General features: G+C 33.8%; 3 protein-coding genes and 1 pseudogene across 3 annotated transcripts; 2 read left to right on the top strand and 2 right to left on the bottom strand.

Annotated features, from left to right (window-relative positions):
* The first annotated feature begins 691 nt into the window (after nucleotides 1–691).
* Nucleotides 692–4,456, top strand: LOC111902600 (UPF0548 protein At2g17695-like; annotated as a pseudogene).
* LOC111902599 (GDSL esterase/lipase At5g33370-like) lies at nucleotides 4,159–5,892 on the bottom strand. Its single transcript, XM_042899740.2, has 5 exons — nucleotides 5,625–5,892; nucleotides 5,226–5,374; nucleotides 4,790–5,011; nucleotides 4,458–4,701; nucleotides 4,159–4,382 (listed from the first exon to the last, which is right to left on the bottom strand). The coding sequence occupies exons 1-5, from the start codon at nucleotides 5,890–5,892 to the stop codon at nucleotides 4,159–4,161; spliced, it is 1,107 nt and encodes a 368-aa protein (XP_042755674.1).
* A 2,876-nt stretch (nucleotides 5,893–8,768) lies between these two features.
* On the top strand, nucleotides 8,769–10,122 carry LOC111902562 (UPF0548 protein At2g17695). Its single transcript, XM_023898389.3, has 4 exons — nucleotides 8,769–9,050; nucleotides 9,229–9,405; nucleotides 9,517–9,715; nucleotides 9,896–10,122. The coding sequence occupies exons 1-4, from the start codon at nucleotides 8,992–8,994 to the stop codon at nucleotides 10,076–10,078; spliced, it is 618 nt and encodes a 205-aa protein (XP_023754157.1). The 5' UTR covers nucleotides 8,769–8,991; the 3' UTR covers nucleotides 10,079–10,122.
* A 382-nt stretch (nucleotides 10,123–10,504) lies between these two features.
* LOC111902598 (GDSL esterase/lipase At5g37690) lies at nucleotides 10,505–12,437 on the bottom strand. Its single transcript, XM_052768973.1, has 4 exons — nucleotides 12,167–12,437; nucleotides 11,563–11,711; nucleotides 11,141–11,362; nucleotides 10,505–11,047 (listed from the first exon to the last, which is right to left on the bottom strand). The coding sequence occupies exons 1-4, from the start codon at nucleotides 12,435–12,437 to the stop codon at nucleotides 10,505–10,507; spliced, it is 1,185 nt and encodes a 394-aa protein (XP_052624933.1).
* Nucleotides 12,438–16,741: the final 4,304 nt, after the last annotated feature.

Below are 16,741 nucleotides of genomic sequence, written 5' to 3'. Positions count from 1 at the left end.
ATTGAGGGTTGTAGACAAATGCGCTACAAAGAAGGTTCGGGTTGATGTACAAGTCGAACACAACAAGATTGGGTAACTGATAAATGAAATGAATGCGTTGTTTAAATATGTTATTATTATTAATTATAGTTTTTTGTTTAATGTATATTATTATTATTATTTTAATATTTAAATTTAGTTGTTTGTTTTAATTATCGTATGTTTATTGTTTTCTTTATTTTAGGAGAAAATTCAAGACGAAAATGAGAAAATGCAAAACGAGGTCGGGGAAGACGAAGAAGTAAATGAGGAAGAAGGTTTAGAACATGCCCTTGGGACGATACGTGAGCATGCTTGTGGAGTGGATAGGAGACCAACCGCCAACTTCGGTTTAATTCCAAATGAACGACCTCCCACTTCCAAATCGTCCCAATCTCAACCCAAATCTCAATCCCAATTTGATGCACAACAAATGCAAGAATACTTGCAACAATATAATGCATCATTGACAACATGTATTTCGAACTTCCAACCACCACCATTTCCTAACTTTCTATTCAACTCTAACACACAAGGAAGTACCTCTCAACAATTTGCCGAAAGGATGAAAGAAGAATAAGAAGATGATGATGATAATGATGGTTGATGGTTTTTAGTATTTTGAACAAAGTTAGTTAACTACTTATAGTAATATTAAACTTGAATTTGAACAATGGTAACTAGTTATTGTATTTCAATTGATATATGCTGCAAAGTTTTTGGATTTGTTAAAAATACAGGAATGGTAATGTACAGAATCTGTAAAAACTAAAAAAAAAAAAAACAACTAGTGGCTATCCCGACGACATGTCGTTGTTATAAGTATTTAATCGACAACTGTGAAAAACCTGTAGCGACGACTAGCCGTCGTAATAGCTTCTACCTATCCCGACGACATGTCGTCGCTAAATGTTTCCCGACGACAAATCGTTGCCACAGGTAATTAATAAAACTTTATTTGTTTTTTTTTTCTCGAAAATATGCTTGATGAAAACTGTACTGACTACATGTCGTTGGAATAGGGGAACCTATGCCGACAACCATATTGACCTATGCCGATGACTTCGTGTCGACGAGAAGTCGTATGTATACCCTATGGCGACGACTTGTTGTCGGGTTAGGGTCAGAGAGTGTCGTCGCCATATGGGGTTAATGTTGTAATGTCAATATATCTTTTATTTATGTAAAAAAATAGCTAGTTGGTTTTCAGGTACTTACAACTAAAACCTCACTTACAAAACCGCTCACACTCAAAGAAAAAACAAAGACTCAAGACTCAAAACCATTATAACTCAAGGAAATTACAAAACAAGAAGAACTAAGAAAACCCTAGAGCAAGACGGAAGACACGAGATAAAATAATGAGAATAAGAGTATACGGTGTGGGTCACAACGAGAAACAAATTGGCTGAGTTGGCACTCGAAAACGGCGTAACGACGCGGGGAACACCCCCCCCCCCCCCCCCCCCCCCCCCCCCCAACTCGTTGAAGCTCGTTATGTTGGATCTTGTGGTAACGAGGACAAGATAAAACAAGAAAGATGATTGACTATCTCCTTCATCAACCAATTCAATAATTTTTTTTTTTTTATTTTCCCTCTCTATTTCTTAACATGATATAACATGTAGAACACCATTTCCCCCTTGGTGTTATGGATGAAGTGGCACCAATTTGGTGTTACATCCAATCCACTTGACTACACCCAATTCTCTAAACTTTTGATACAAAAATGAGTTATGCTCAAAATACTCCTACAACCACGAATATATACTCTGGGTTATCTTTCCGGTTCAAGTGTGGTTTTACCCGAACCAAACCAGTGAATAGATCCGCATTCCATATAAGAATATAGAAAGCGAGCTACAACCCCTGGAGAAATAAACAATGATAAAACAAATTCTTCAGTAAAAATTACTCACAAATAAACTTTAATAATAAATGTAACGTAATTATTTTTAACATCCTTACTCAAAGACAACCTTCCACAGGCCCAACAAATAGTTACCAACTTAGCAAACTCTAGAGGCTTGACAAAGAGTTTTGAGTCGGTGATACGGTCTATTTGCGACTCCGTGACTATCACCGAACGAGTCAGCAATGTTGCTTACCGACTCCAACTTCCACCGGAATCGCGAGTACATCCGGTCTTCCATGTTTCGTTACTCCGCCAAGCCCATGGCAACCCAACTACCATACTGTTACTAGTTACCAACAATGAAGACGACGGAGTACCAATTCCCGCTCACATTCTCAATCACCGACATCACAACAACCAGCTGCAAGTTTTGGTTTCCTGGAAAAATAAGGGACTAGAAGATGCCACGTGGGAACCTTATGAAGCATTTCGATACCGATCCCCAGAGGTCTGCCATCAATCAAATTATCCCAACTTGTCTTCTTCTTCCTTCCCCTGTTCTGTGGAGATTGGCCATCTCAAAGTAAGCTGTATCATGGACTCGCTCTTCTCCCAAAGAGCAGAAGGATTGCTTTAGCAAGTAAGGTTTAAGGCTTTAAGCAATTATTTGCTTTATTTTGTGTTCGATATCAGTTCTAAGAATTTGAGATATTGTGAACTTCTTTTTCCTTGTTAGACTGTGATATTAGACCGGTATGATTCATTCTCAAAACCCTAATTTCACTGGATGTGCTTGCGCCTAATATGTTAGACGATATGCATCAGGTTAGGTACCTTCAACTATGATAGTAAATACAGAGGAGCTATTGTAAAACCATTGTCTGTTCTTGAAGAAGATAAAGAGCTTTCAAAAGATGGATTTTTAATCAATCATTCAAAAACTTTGGTGGGGTCAGGCTCTGATGCATATGAAAAAGGCAAGACTGCTCTGCGAAGTTAGAGGTTTGTTTACATGTTTACTATCTTTCAAATGAATTTCAAAATGAAGAGAATTGATTGTGATTTTTATTAAAATACATACAATTTTTGTGAGTTTTTTAGGCATTTCGGATTGAGTTGGGCATTTGTTGATCCAAAGACACCAATTGAAAATGGGGTGAAGTTTTGTGCTTGTGTGAAGGAGTTCTTTCCATGGCTCAGGATGCCATTACAGGTTGTTTATGTTAATGAAACTAGAAACCCTAAATTGGCTGTTTCTTCTTTTGGTTTTGGTGGAGGCACTCTCAGAGGACACTTACTGGTGTGTGTACTTTCTTTCCTCTTTTTATATGTGTAATGTTTTCATTTGATATGATGAGATAATTCTGAACTCATCCTATCAAAAACCCTATATTTATTTGTGTAAATCCATTTTCTAAACTCTATACCAAGTTTTTCATTGAAATTTTGTTTAAAGCAGTCTGGTGAAGAGAGATTTTCAGTTGAGATAGATGAAGAGAAACAAGTTTGGTATGAAATACTTTCCTTCTTAAAACCAGCACATCCTCTTTCTCTCTTACCAATCTAGTGATGCAGTCAAAAAATTTGTATCCTCAAAGTAAACTCTACAACATTCTGCTATTATGAATTTACAATCTTTCATCCATGTTTCTGTTCTCTTTTATGTTTAAAAGAAATGAATAGAATCCCCCAATTGTATGTTCACAATCTGTGGCTGATGTGTGCTTTTGAGTGGGTTTAAACAGCCTATTCAGAACTCATGAAGTGAAAACAGATACAACAACAATACCAAATCCCATGGAAAAAAGGGATCAAAAGTAAGAAGGTAAATACCGTATGAAAAGCATAAATAGATAAAGTACAAAAGGGATAATCACATAAATGACCACCATATGTTCTAACAACTCGATAACCTTTTGTCACATAGCACAAAATGACCACCAACCTTTTGCATCCTTTTGTTATTAAAAAGTAATTTTGAAATTATATCAATTGTGAAATTGGTTGTCGTTTGTTTTATTAGTAAAAAAAGGTCAATTTGTTAAACGTCATTTATTTTTGTGATTCTCTCTCAAACTAGAATATATATTAATTACCTTGATTATAAGCCTTCACACCCTCCTGAAACCAAGTCCCCGGAAAGAAGTAAAAACATATACAAATACGAAAAGGGTGACAACTTCGATTTGCTGTAGTTTATTCATGAACGATATAAATAGAGTAGAAGACGCGACACACGATACAAATTAATGATCTTTTCATCTCCTTAGTTAAGATTCTAAAGATCAAGCTTTTCTCAAAGTGCTAAAATTGATTGGAGTCACAAAATTCGGATCTTCACCAAAAACCAACACTCGAGCCGCCAGTTTGGAGGCTGCCTCAGATGGATGAAACGCATCCCAAAACAAGTGATTATCCCTTTTTGGGCAAAGATACCCTCCTTCCATGCAGTCATTTATTCCTGCTAATGGGTGATTCCCACAACATGGTGTTTTAACATCTTTAAACCCTGTGAAAACGTGCCACTTTAGAAGCAGAATGTATGCATTTGCAAGTGAATAAAAAACTTATGGTTTCCATTTACCAGTTGGAGGGTTTTCAATGACACTCATAGTCATATTGTATGAGTTCGCAAGTGAGTACTTGAATCCTTCAAGTGTAGAGCTCAAGTTTTTCAAAAGGGATTTTAATGATGTGTAGAACGCACTAGCCACATCGTTAATTTCCTTTGTACAAGCACCACCAGAAATTGCACGAGAAATTGGACAACATCCAAGTGGTGGAACACCCATTATTCCAAACTTTCTTGCTCCTAGGTTATATAAGTTCTTCCAATTTAAAAAAATAAAACAATATAATATGAGTAGAAAGTTGAAAATCAAAATTTAGAGATGGTAGTGACAAAATTTAGCAAACCTTTAGATGAATAGCGTAGATGGCTGTAATATTAGCAATGAAGACTTCAGGAGTTGTAGGATGGGAGAATACATAGTTCACGATGTCGTTGCTTCCAACACAAATGATGTACATTGAACCTTGAATTAGAAGTTGACCTTTTGACTTGCCTAGTAATGCGGTTATGTTTCCATTAACGGTTGCAAATTGCTGAATTTGTTCTTCGTACGATACCACATTCCCCTGTATCAGTATCGTACTTTGTTATTCATGATGCATGACATGACAATGACATGACATAATATAACAAAACATAACATGATTCGATAAAACAAGGCGACCTTGAACTGTATTTGACATCAATTGGACTTAACCGAGATTTGTGTAAATAAGACAAAAATTACAATATTTTAAGAACCCTCAAATTGTATTCCAATTTTATGGAGGAGACACTTACCACAACTTGTTTCCTAACTCCTTTAACAAGGGCAGCACCTCCGGAAGCAAAGTTCACCCCGTGAAGTAAGTCTCCCGTTAGGTTGGAACTATGTGCAAGGAGTGCAAGAAATGGCGGCGGACTTTCTTTGTAGCCACCCAAAAGTGCGACTGCACGTAAACGTAATAATTATCTTAAACTTGTTTATTCATAGCATGGGGGTAAATTGTGGAGTACCAAAAATACTTTTTGGCGTTCCAGGTTTTGAACCCTAGGAATTTGCTCCCAACACATATGTAATATCCCAAACGCACGTACCTAGATATTGTCCGTTTTAAGAAACACAACACTGGGACACCTAGACTTCCTAAGGGGCCACCCATTAAGGTTTTGTCCTGTATATGAAAATGAATAACTTACCGACACAATCGGCAGGGTTTAAGCCATTGCTGAACCTTCCGGTTGCTATTGAATGTGGATAATCGACCCCGTAATATGGGTGATTGACTTGTGCGGTGCAGTTTTTGAGATAGTTGTTTGTGCCAACATCTACTATTGAATCCCCGAATATGAATATGGGTCCCACGGTTGCACTAGCTGCATCCTTTGTGGCTATTGTTGTCACACTGAAAAGGAGTAGGCATATTTTGAACAGCATGGGTTTTTGAATTGTTAATGGCGTGGCCATATTTATTTGGTTAGTTTGTGAATGAAGAGGGCAAGTACTTGTAGAAGATGGAGCCTTCTGGATCTAGAATGTACAAGGGGAAAAGGTTAAAAGATTATTGGCAATGAAGATTAAATACATTGTTTATATCAATTACCATGATCATTATCCTAGTTTATAACCAAAAATATACCATGAACTGTTTCTAGTTTTTTTTGGTGTGTTTGAATTGAGCTATTTGTGTGTGTTTTACATGGTTAAAAACAAAAAAATTGATGCTAACATGTACATTACTTATATTTGGTAAGTTATCAAATTTACGCTCGACTAACATCGAGCTAATTTGCCATCACAATTTATTTTAGATGTGACAATTGCAATTAAAAGTGCTCAATTACTTTTATATGACACTTTGTCTTGATTTGAAATTGTTCATGCTTGATTTAGAAACACATTTTGACAGCTGAATTTGAAGATTTTGGAATAATGTATACTTTTTTATTACAAGATGTAATAGAAATTATTACGAAATGATGGTGTTTTCGTCTACAAACAATGCTTTGAAACATATATTGCAAGTAATCAAGGAAAAAAAAGGTTCGTCTACAATCAATGTTTAGAAACAACACTATATAAATTTAATCACATTTCTATATAGCAGGATGGAAAATGTAATCTACATCTACTATCTCCTTTCCTCCACTACACATTTAACGTATCTACGTACAGCCAAAATAACCATATGATCTTGACAGTTGACATTTAACAAATTGACTACCAATTTTGTAATTGATTAGTTAATTGCCAAATTGTTTTATGAATGGTATCTGCCACAAAAACTTTCAAAATAATAATTCATATTTTTTCGCAATTTTTTATTTTTATTTTTATCTTTATTTTTTATAGCTTTTTGTCGGTAAAAACAACTAGTGTAGTACCCGTTTAGTGAACGAGGATGCCGATAAATGAATCATTCATTGTTTATATAATCTTCCTGTCTGTATAATTGATGTTGAATTACAATATTACATGGAGCACCAATAGTTTTACATCTACATTTCAAGTCTATTTAGTACCGAATGTCCAAATCACATGGTACACGAACAATATTCACAAATGCATTCATTCAAATGTATTCGAATCAAAAAGAATGTATTCAAATAAAAAAAGACATGACCCAAACTACCTGAATGGCGTTGAGGATATGCAAAACATTCATTCTTCACACAACCAAAAATGAATGAAACCTTAAGAATATACGCGTATGTTCTTACTATTAAAAGTAAAACAATGATGTAAAGATATGGCATGAAAACAATACGATGACATTGAGGATTCTCGACCTTTTTTGTTGAGGAAGGATCGAGCACTCCAGAAGCTCTTATGTATAAATAGCCTTGCCGTTAGTAACCATATATAAACAAAATTAAATATTTGTTATTTAGAAGAACTTGTATTTCCTATCATTGAAAACATGAATTTTCTAATAAAACTATTTTTTAACAGAATTATATATTAGAAATATGTGTTTATTGCTACATATAACACCGGAAAACAAATAGAAAAAAATATAATAGGATACGTAGGCGTTATGTGAATACCAAAGAAATAATATTTTAAGTTTATGATCATATAATAATTCATATACATGATGTTTGATAAAAACACATAACAAGTCAACTATTACTATATCATAAAGTAACTTTTAGATACCAATGAGATAAATTTACAATTTTTGAAGCTACATTCTTGAGCCATTTCGTTTGCAAGAGTCCTATTATCTTAAATTTATTTGAAAATGCTAGGGCATATTGAGTTTACCCGTATTTTAAATATATGCAACAACTCCATTTTTATAAGTTTGACCAATAACAACACCGTAAGATATGTTGTTTATGGTTCAATGATGTAGGTCTGCGAAGGAGGTGAGAACGGGGGAGAAGAGAAGTGGTGTACTGTGATCTAAGATTGATCGAAAGAGGACGTTGGTGGTTTCCGGGGATGCTTGTGGCTAAATATGGTGTCGATCTTGAAGGTAGTGGTGGTGGCTAATGGAGGTTGTGGCTGCCGGTATAAGGGGAGGGGTGGGGATATTTGTTTTATGTATTTATTTTTTTAATTTAATGACAAAGAAATAAAAGAAAATGAAAAAAAGAAATTACTAAGGGTAAGATAGTCATTTCATGTCCATCGGGACTAAGCGTGTAAGAAAAAAACAAACCCAAAGACGGTCCGAGTTAATTTTTGAAAATAGGGATTAAACACACTTTCTGACATATACATGAGGGACGATTGATGTAATTTACCAAAAAGACAAAGGAAACGTGACATCGTCAAATTCGTCAGTTGGAACAGAACGGTCAACTAGATCTAAAGAAATGATGACATAAATGACACAACTGAATACAACTTTTGAGAAACATATAACTGAAATCGTTCGACTCACAAAATTTTCGTTGTTGATGCAAGATATGAGACACATCGACCCCGAATTGAAGCGACTAAATTAGTGAAGGCAACGATTCGTGAAAAATATAAGCTAAAACACAATTGAAATTTGGATGTTATGTTTTTTTTTATAGTTTTTTTTATTATTATTTTTTTAAAAATTTTCACTTTATGTTTTTATTTATTTATTTATTTAATTGTTTAGATTTTTAATGTAATTTTTAATTTCATATTATTTTTTAATTTTAGGATTTATAAAATGTAATTTTTAATTTTATGTTATTTTAAATTTTAGTATGGTTTTTATTAAAAATTTAAAATTAAAAAAAAAGTTTATACATAAAACAATTACCACACCCGTATATAAAATTTATAAAATAAAAACTCATGTCGCGACTAAATAAAACCTTTTTACCATTGAAAAAAAAAAATACATCACACCTACCATCCCGACCGCAGCTACCCTTTGATATATATGATCCATTTAACTGCACCTGGCAACAGAATTTAACTTCCTCCCTATCATCAATCAAAAACCCTGCAACACTACATCAAGATTAAACCCCCGTTTGCCAATTTCATCAAATCACTTTCTTCGTTAGCTTTCGTGAAATAGTCGTGTTTTGATGCTTATTAACGTAATAAAGAATTGAAATTATCGAGAAATAGATTATGGTGTTCTTGTCTTGGACTCGCCCTTCTCCCAAAGAGCAGAAGGATTGCATTAGCAAGTAAGATTTAAGCAATTATTTGCTTTATTTTGTGATTCGATATCAGTTCTAAGAATTTGAGATATTGTGGACTTCTTTTTCCTTGTTGGACTGTAATAGTAGACCAGTATGATTCGTTTTATAAAACCCTAATTTCAGTAATGTGTTTGCGTCTAATATGTTGGACGATATCCATCAGGTCAGGTACCTTCAACTATGACAGTAAATACAGAGGAGCTACTGTAAAACCATTGTCTGTTCTTAAAGAAGATAAAGAGCTTTCAAAAGATGGATTTTTAATCAATCATTCAAAAACTTTAGTGGGATCAGGCTCTGAAGCATACGAAAAAGGCAAGACTGCTCTGCAAACTTGGAGGTTTTCTTACATCTTTACTATCTTCCAAATGAATTTGAAAATGAAGAGAATCTGATTGTGATTTTATTAAGATACACACAATTGATGGGGTTCTATTTTGGGAAATTTTAGGCATTTCGGATTGAGTTGGGCATTTGTTGATCCAAAGACACCAATTGAAAATGGGGTGAAGTTTTGTGCTTGTGTGAAGGAGTTCTTTCCATGGCTCAGGATGCCATTGCAGGTTGTTTATGTTAATGAAACTAGAAACCCTAAAATGGCTGTTTCTTCTTTTGGTTTTAGTGGAGGCACTCTCAGAGGACACTTACTGGTGTGTTTACTTTCTTTCCTCTTTTTATATGTGTAATGTTTTCATTTGATATGATGAGATAATTCTGAACTTATCCTATCAAAAACCCTATATTTATTTGTGTAAATCCATAGAAACCTTTTTAGAAGCATTTTTCTGAACTCAATATCAAGTTTCTCATTGAAATTTTGTTTTAAGCAGTCTGGTGAAGAGCGGTTTTCAGTTGAGATGGATGAAGAGAAACAAGTTTGGTATGAAATACTTTCCTTCTCAAAACCAGCTCACCCTCTCTCTGTTATTGGGTACCCGTATGTATTTCTTAGACAAAAGTATTTTGCTCACCAATCTAGTGATGCTGTCAGAAAATTTGTATCCTCAAAGTAAACTCTACAACATTCTGCTATTATGAATTCACAATCTTTCATCCATGTTTCTGTTCTCTTTTATGTTTAAATGAAATGAATAGAATCCCCCAATTGTATGTTTACAATCTGTCATTCTTGAGGGGTTTCAACAGTCTATTGGGAACTGATGAAGTAAAAACAGATACAACAATAGCAAAAAGGGGACAAAACTAGTAATAAGATAAATACTGTACGAAAATCATAAACAGATAAAGTAGAAAAGTGATAATCACATGAATGACCACCATATGTGAGGTCATAGTAAAAACAAAACAGATATAAATGCAAAAAGGTTGACAGCTCAGATCCGCTGAAGTTTATTCATGAACGATATAAATAGAGTAGAAAATGCGACACACAATACAAATTAATGATCTTTTCATCTCCTTAGTTAAGATTCTAAAGATCAAGCTTTTCTCAAAGTGCTAAAATTGATTGGAGTCACAAAATTCGGATCTTCACCAAAAACCATCTCTTTAGCTGACAGTTTGGAGGCTGCCTGAGAAGGATGAAATGCATCCCAAAACAAGTGATTATCCCTATTTTGGCAAAGATACCCTCCTTCCTTGCAGTCCTTTATTCCGTCTATTGAGTGATTCCCACAACATGCTGTTTTAACGTCTTTAAACTCTGTGAAAACATGCCACTTTAGAGTCAGAAATATGCATGTGAAAAAAAAAAAAATTAATGGTTTGGATTTACCAGGTGGGGGGTTTTCAATGACACTCATAGTCATATTGTATGAGTTCGCAAGTGAGTACTTGAATCCTTCGAGTGTAGAGCTCAAATTTTTCAAAAGGGATTTTAATGCTGTGTAGAACGTTGCAGACAAACCGTTAGATATCGGTCCACAATCACCACTACCGGTATATGCACGGGAAACTGGACAACATCCAACTGGTGGAACACCCATTATTCCAAACTTTCTTGCTCCTAGCTTATATAAGTTCTGCCAATTTAAAAAATAAAACAATATAATATGAGTAGAAAAATTTGGAGTCTATTTGGAGATGGTAGTGAGTAGTGACAAATATTAGTGAACCTCTAGTTGAATGGCGAAGGTGGCTGTAATGTTGGCGATGAAAACCTCGGGGGTTGTAGGATGATATAATACGTAGTTCATGATGTCGTTGCTTCCAACACAAATGATGTACATTGAATTTTGAATCAGAAGTTGACCTTTTGACGCGCCTAGTAATGTGGTTATGTTTCCTTGAACCGTTGCAAATTGTTGAATTTGTTCATCCATAAATATCACATTCCCCTGTATTAGCATTGTACTTTGTTATTATGCATAGCGCATGACATGACATGAGAGGATATAACTTATAAGTCATAACAAAACGACCTTGTACTATATTTGACATGAATTGGGTTTAACCGGACATATGTAAATAAGACAAAAATTTGCTATATTTTTAGAACCCTTGTATTGTATTCCAGTTTTATATAGAAGACATTTACCACAAGATCGGTCCCAATTCCTGTAATAATAGCCGCACCTCCGGAAGCAAAGTTCACTCCCTGAAGTAAGTCTCCCGTAAGGTTGGAACTATGTGCAAGGAGTGCAAGAAATGGCGGCGGACTTTCTTCGTAGCCACCCAAAAGTTGCACTGCACATACACATAATAATAATTATCTTAATCTTGTTTATTCATAAATTTATAAAAATAAGGGTAAACCATACTCTAGACAACCCATGTCGAACCTACGGCAAGGCTCATCACATGGAGTTAACTTATGGAGCAAAAAAAAATAAGGGCTTTAGGAATTTCCTTCTTTAACACATCTTTAACATTAGACACACATAACAAGATATTGTCCGCTTTGGAAAACCTAACACCAGTACACACATACCAAGATATTGTCCGCTTTGGAAAACCCAACACCAATACACATGGACTTCCTAGGGGTCACCCATTATGGTATTGGAAATATCATGGAATGTGATGTTCTCATGAATTTAAAACGCGTCTTAATAGGGGATCCACATCCTTATAAGGAATGTTTAGTTCCCTTTTTGGGGTCGATGTGAGATTTTGTGTTGTATATGAAATGAATAACATACCGATAGTATCGGCAGGGTTGAAGCCATTGCTGAACCTTCCAGTTGCTATTGACCCTGGATAATCGACCCCGTAATATGGGCGATTGACTTGTGCTTTGCAGTTTTTGAGGTAGTTGTTTGTGCCAACATCTACTATTGAATCCCCCAATATGAATATGGGTCCCACGGTTTCACTCGATGCATCCTTTGTGGCTATTGTTGTCACACTGAAAAGGACTAGGCATATTTTGAGCAACAGCATGAGTTTTTGAATTGTTAATGATGTGGCCATGTTTATTTGGGTGGTTGATGAATGAAGAGGGCAAGTACTTATAGAAGTTGGATCCTTTGGATCAAGAACGTACATGGGGAAAATGTTAAACGATTATTAGAATAAATACTTAGTTTATATACATTACAATGATCATTACCCTAGGAAATAACCAAATATATACCATGAACTGTTTCTCGTTTTTTGGTGATATTAGAATGTACAAGGGGAAATATTAAAAGATTATTATAATAAATACTTAGTTTATACCAATTACCATGATCATCATCCTAGTTTATAACCAAAAATATACCATGAACTGTTTCTCGTTACTTGGTGATATTAACTGAGTTTGGAAATAATTATGAAAAGATAAGTATTTGGTGTGTTTGAGTTGAGCTATATCTGTGTTTTACATGATTAGAAACAAAAAACTGATGCTAACTTGTTCATGTATGTTCATATGAAGTTGTACATTATTCATGTTTGGCAAGTTGTCCAATATGAGCTGGGCTAACATCGAGCTAATTTCTTATCATAATTTAATTTATTTTTTTGCATCAGTGCAAAATTCTCCAAGAACCCCATCGACGCAGAGTATGTTCTCTCCCTCGCTCAGAGTTTCAGTTGTTTATGAATCGATGGACAATTGGACATTCATTGAATTTATCTTTAATTTATTTCCTCATTCCTTACTTTAAAATTAGATAGATGTTTTATGGTCAAGTCGAAAGGCTATGCAATCGATAATATTTGTAGTGGTTTAGTTTTCAATGTTGGTTTTGTGAGACGATTATCCTGTTCATTTCAGTGGCATTCAATGTAAGAAACGAGAGAATGAAGGGTAGTTTCGGATTAGAAAGGAAACAGGTGTCGTAAGTTACAGAAACGACCCCTTAATTATATATCAAGTTTCAACTTCGGTCCATAATTCTATAACATCCATAATTATGATTTATGAATGTTCTAGGTTCAAAAGAATTTTTAAAAGGGTCCATGAAATATTTTGTCATAATGGAAAGGTCGGTTATAAATCACATCATTAATACAATGAGTTGGAAGCCTCAGGTGAAAAGTTAATTTGTGTTGTTGTAAGTAGTATCAATTTACAAAACATTATTACTGTTCTAACTATGTACATATAGTTCAAGACTTAAGCTTGTTTGAGCCACAAAACAAAAGTCCAGAACGTCCATAAGCTTCTTTGTGCCATTCCGATACATTTCTAAACCACAAAGAAATAGAACTCCAAATATACTTGATGTTAGTTGTTGTTGTTGTTGTTGTTAACTTTGTCTGAACCTGGATGACATAAAATAAACCAAAACCAGTAATTAAAAATCATTTTTGAAAACAAAAAAAACTTAGAACTACAGATACGATATAATACGCACTCCATACACATATGCATTATGCACCTTTCAAGTTAGTACATCAGCAGTAGTTCCAAAAATATCCATACAGTTTTCATTTACCATAGCATCAGATAGCATCAGGTTTAGGGGGATAATATTTTCCTTTTTTACTTGAAATACATAGAAGCCATTAGTTTTTAGGTGATAATTGCAAATCTTGCATACATAATCCTAGAATTTATTGTTATGATGAGCAACTTACCAACAAAGTTGGTCATGATGCAAAAAGTAGCATTGTATTTTCTAAAAAAATAAACAAAAATATAAAAAAGTAAATCTCGATAAATATGAAAATTAAATAGTATGTTGCTATAAAGTACTTGTAAAAGATAAAATAGTAAATGTTTCCTCATTTTTATTAATCTAAAATGTAAAATGAACTGAAATAAGTATGTTGCCACATAATGCAAGCAAACTTACAAAACAGTGTTGAGGAAAGCATCCGTAACAGGTTCTCTAGTGGGTAATGCCGAAATTGCCCCTCTCCTTGTCACATTAACTGCACCACAAGTATTTGCAAAACTCAAAGACTCTCTTAGCCTCTACTCATCCTGCAATTGTGACAAATCTTCAACAACTTTGGATAAAAATCCAGCCACAAAAAAATCCCCAGCACCCTTTGTAACATTGTTATTTTCCGGAATTGAACCAAAAGAACACTATAAAAAATACCGAAATGGTAAGGTTGAATTGTAGAATGGAATGTTTTAGTTGTTGCTGAGGTGCTTCAAATCATTTTCTTGGTGTGTAACTTATTCTATACATGTTAAGGTCGATTATAAAGTAGTTTTCAACCTGTAGTAATCATTTACTATAATACCCCTCCACTTCAAGTTTCAATTTACTAACTACAATAAGGAAATAGTATAAATTTAAGTTTACCATGAAAAATTATCAGGTGCGCGTGACATATAATAAGGGCATCTTCATCCACAGTGAAATATTATTCATACATTCCAGAGAAATGGTTAACATGCCATTGACAAATTAAGTTGCATGCTGTAAAAAAAATCATAAAAAAATGATGTTTTAGAATATCAACTTTATTCTCATTTAAAACTTGAATATCTAATTCTTATATAAAATTGGGAATATGAAAAACTCAAGAACATAGATGATAAAAAAGAATTAGTTGAAGTAACATTAAATACCTCTGCAACAAAGGACATATGCGATTGAATCCTACTGTCCATTGTTTTCAATGGCTTCTTCATTAAAATGTTTGAAATCTAGGAGAGGAGATCCAGATCCAGATCTAAACCATGATGTTGGTATGAACTGATTCCTATTCTACAAATAAATGCATAACCGAAATTCAAGTATAGTATAACACCACAAAGGAATACAATAATAATAATAATAATAATAATAATAATAATAATAATAATAATAATAATAATATTAAAATCGATTACATGAAGACATAGAGCCCGGATTTTACCTTTCGATTGTCAGATTCAAAGTAACGTAATTGTTATTTGCTTGTTAATTAAGTTCACATGTCAGACCCACAAGAGTCTCATTTCTCAACTTCAAACCAAGTTGAACTGCCACTTTCAAACCAATACCAACCTGACTTCCTTTTCTGTTATAAGATGTCTTTTATCTTTTACTTTGTTTTTAATGATAAAATAAAAATGGGACGGAACAAAAAAACATTAAAAAACCCTACAATTTAAAAATGACTATGATGCCCCTTAGTTTATTTTTTTTAATTTTATATCATTAATAAATTAGTTGGACCCATGATCCATCATCCTACGCCCAATTTAATAATAAAATAAACATAGGACAGGGACCTATGTTGAAAAGAGCTAAGTACGGTTCCAATTCTACTCCATTTCAATTTAAGTTGTGTTGAGATTGAAGCTGTTGTTGCTTTCTCAAAATTCCATTTCAATTTTTGCTAATCTGGAATGCAATTGTTGCTTTGGTTGAGTCCTTTACCATTTTTATGTCCGTCGATTGTTGCAAGTTGAGGACGTCTTTTCTTCTTAGAACTGAAAGAAACAAATATCAATTGATAAGAAACTATAGAAAATTAACATGAAAATTATATTTTCCATTCTACTCTTTGATTGAGCAAGCCATACATAAATTAGAACAAAAAAAAAGAAATTCATTTAAGCTGTTTTGAGATTGAAGTTGTTGATACATAACAATTTGTTATTCACAAAAAATTAAACACTTTAGCACTTAAAATGCACAAAAACATACATGCAGATTCTGTTGAGATCGATAGAAATGAAGAGATTCTAGTGATATCATCTTCCTGGCGCTGGCATATATCATCTTCTTTGAAGATAGCATAATTCTTCTGAAATACGGAAGAAATATACAGATCTGAATATTTTTGTATAAAAACTCAATGTTCTTCAAAAACACATATCAATGGAAAGCACATAAATTAAAGCAACATAACATTTTCAATCATGTTCAACATTTCATAAATGTACAAAATTTCACAAACCAACAATACAAATTAGGTCAAAACGTTTTGTTGATCATAAACCCAAAAAATAAAATTTATTTGGATGATTAAATATTTGATTGAAAAGATTATACGTACGAATTTGATGTTTATTCATTTCTAACAGCAAACAAAAATATTGAACTCTTACCTTTGTGCCTTCATCAATGGAATTAGGTCGAGATAATCGGGCGTAAGTATCCCTTTTGCACAAATCAAATAGCCATCTCTTAAAACTTCGTATTATCCATATATGAAGCCCGATTAGCAACCTGTTACCTGAAAAGTCATAAAAAATGAAGGTTATGAGGATATTAAAAAAGTCGAGTCGTTTATAGCCACATGAATCAAAAATCACGATTACCATATCGAAATTACAGATTATGTGACAACCCGAAATTTCCATTTGGTCAAACCCTAAAAGTCAACCGCTTCGTATC

The sequence above is a fragment of the Lactuca sativa genome, chromosome 2 (assembly GCF_002870075.4).
Source record: "Lactuca sativa cultivar Salinas chromosome 2, Lsat_Salinas_v11, whole genome shotgun sequence".
Classification (NCBI taxonomy): domain Eukaryota; kingdom Viridiplantae; phylum Streptophyta; class Magnoliopsida; order Asterales; family Asteraceae; genus Lactuca; species Lactuca sativa.
Note: the sequence above shows the minus strand (reverse complement) of the source record. Positions and strands in the feature narration are given on the sequence as shown.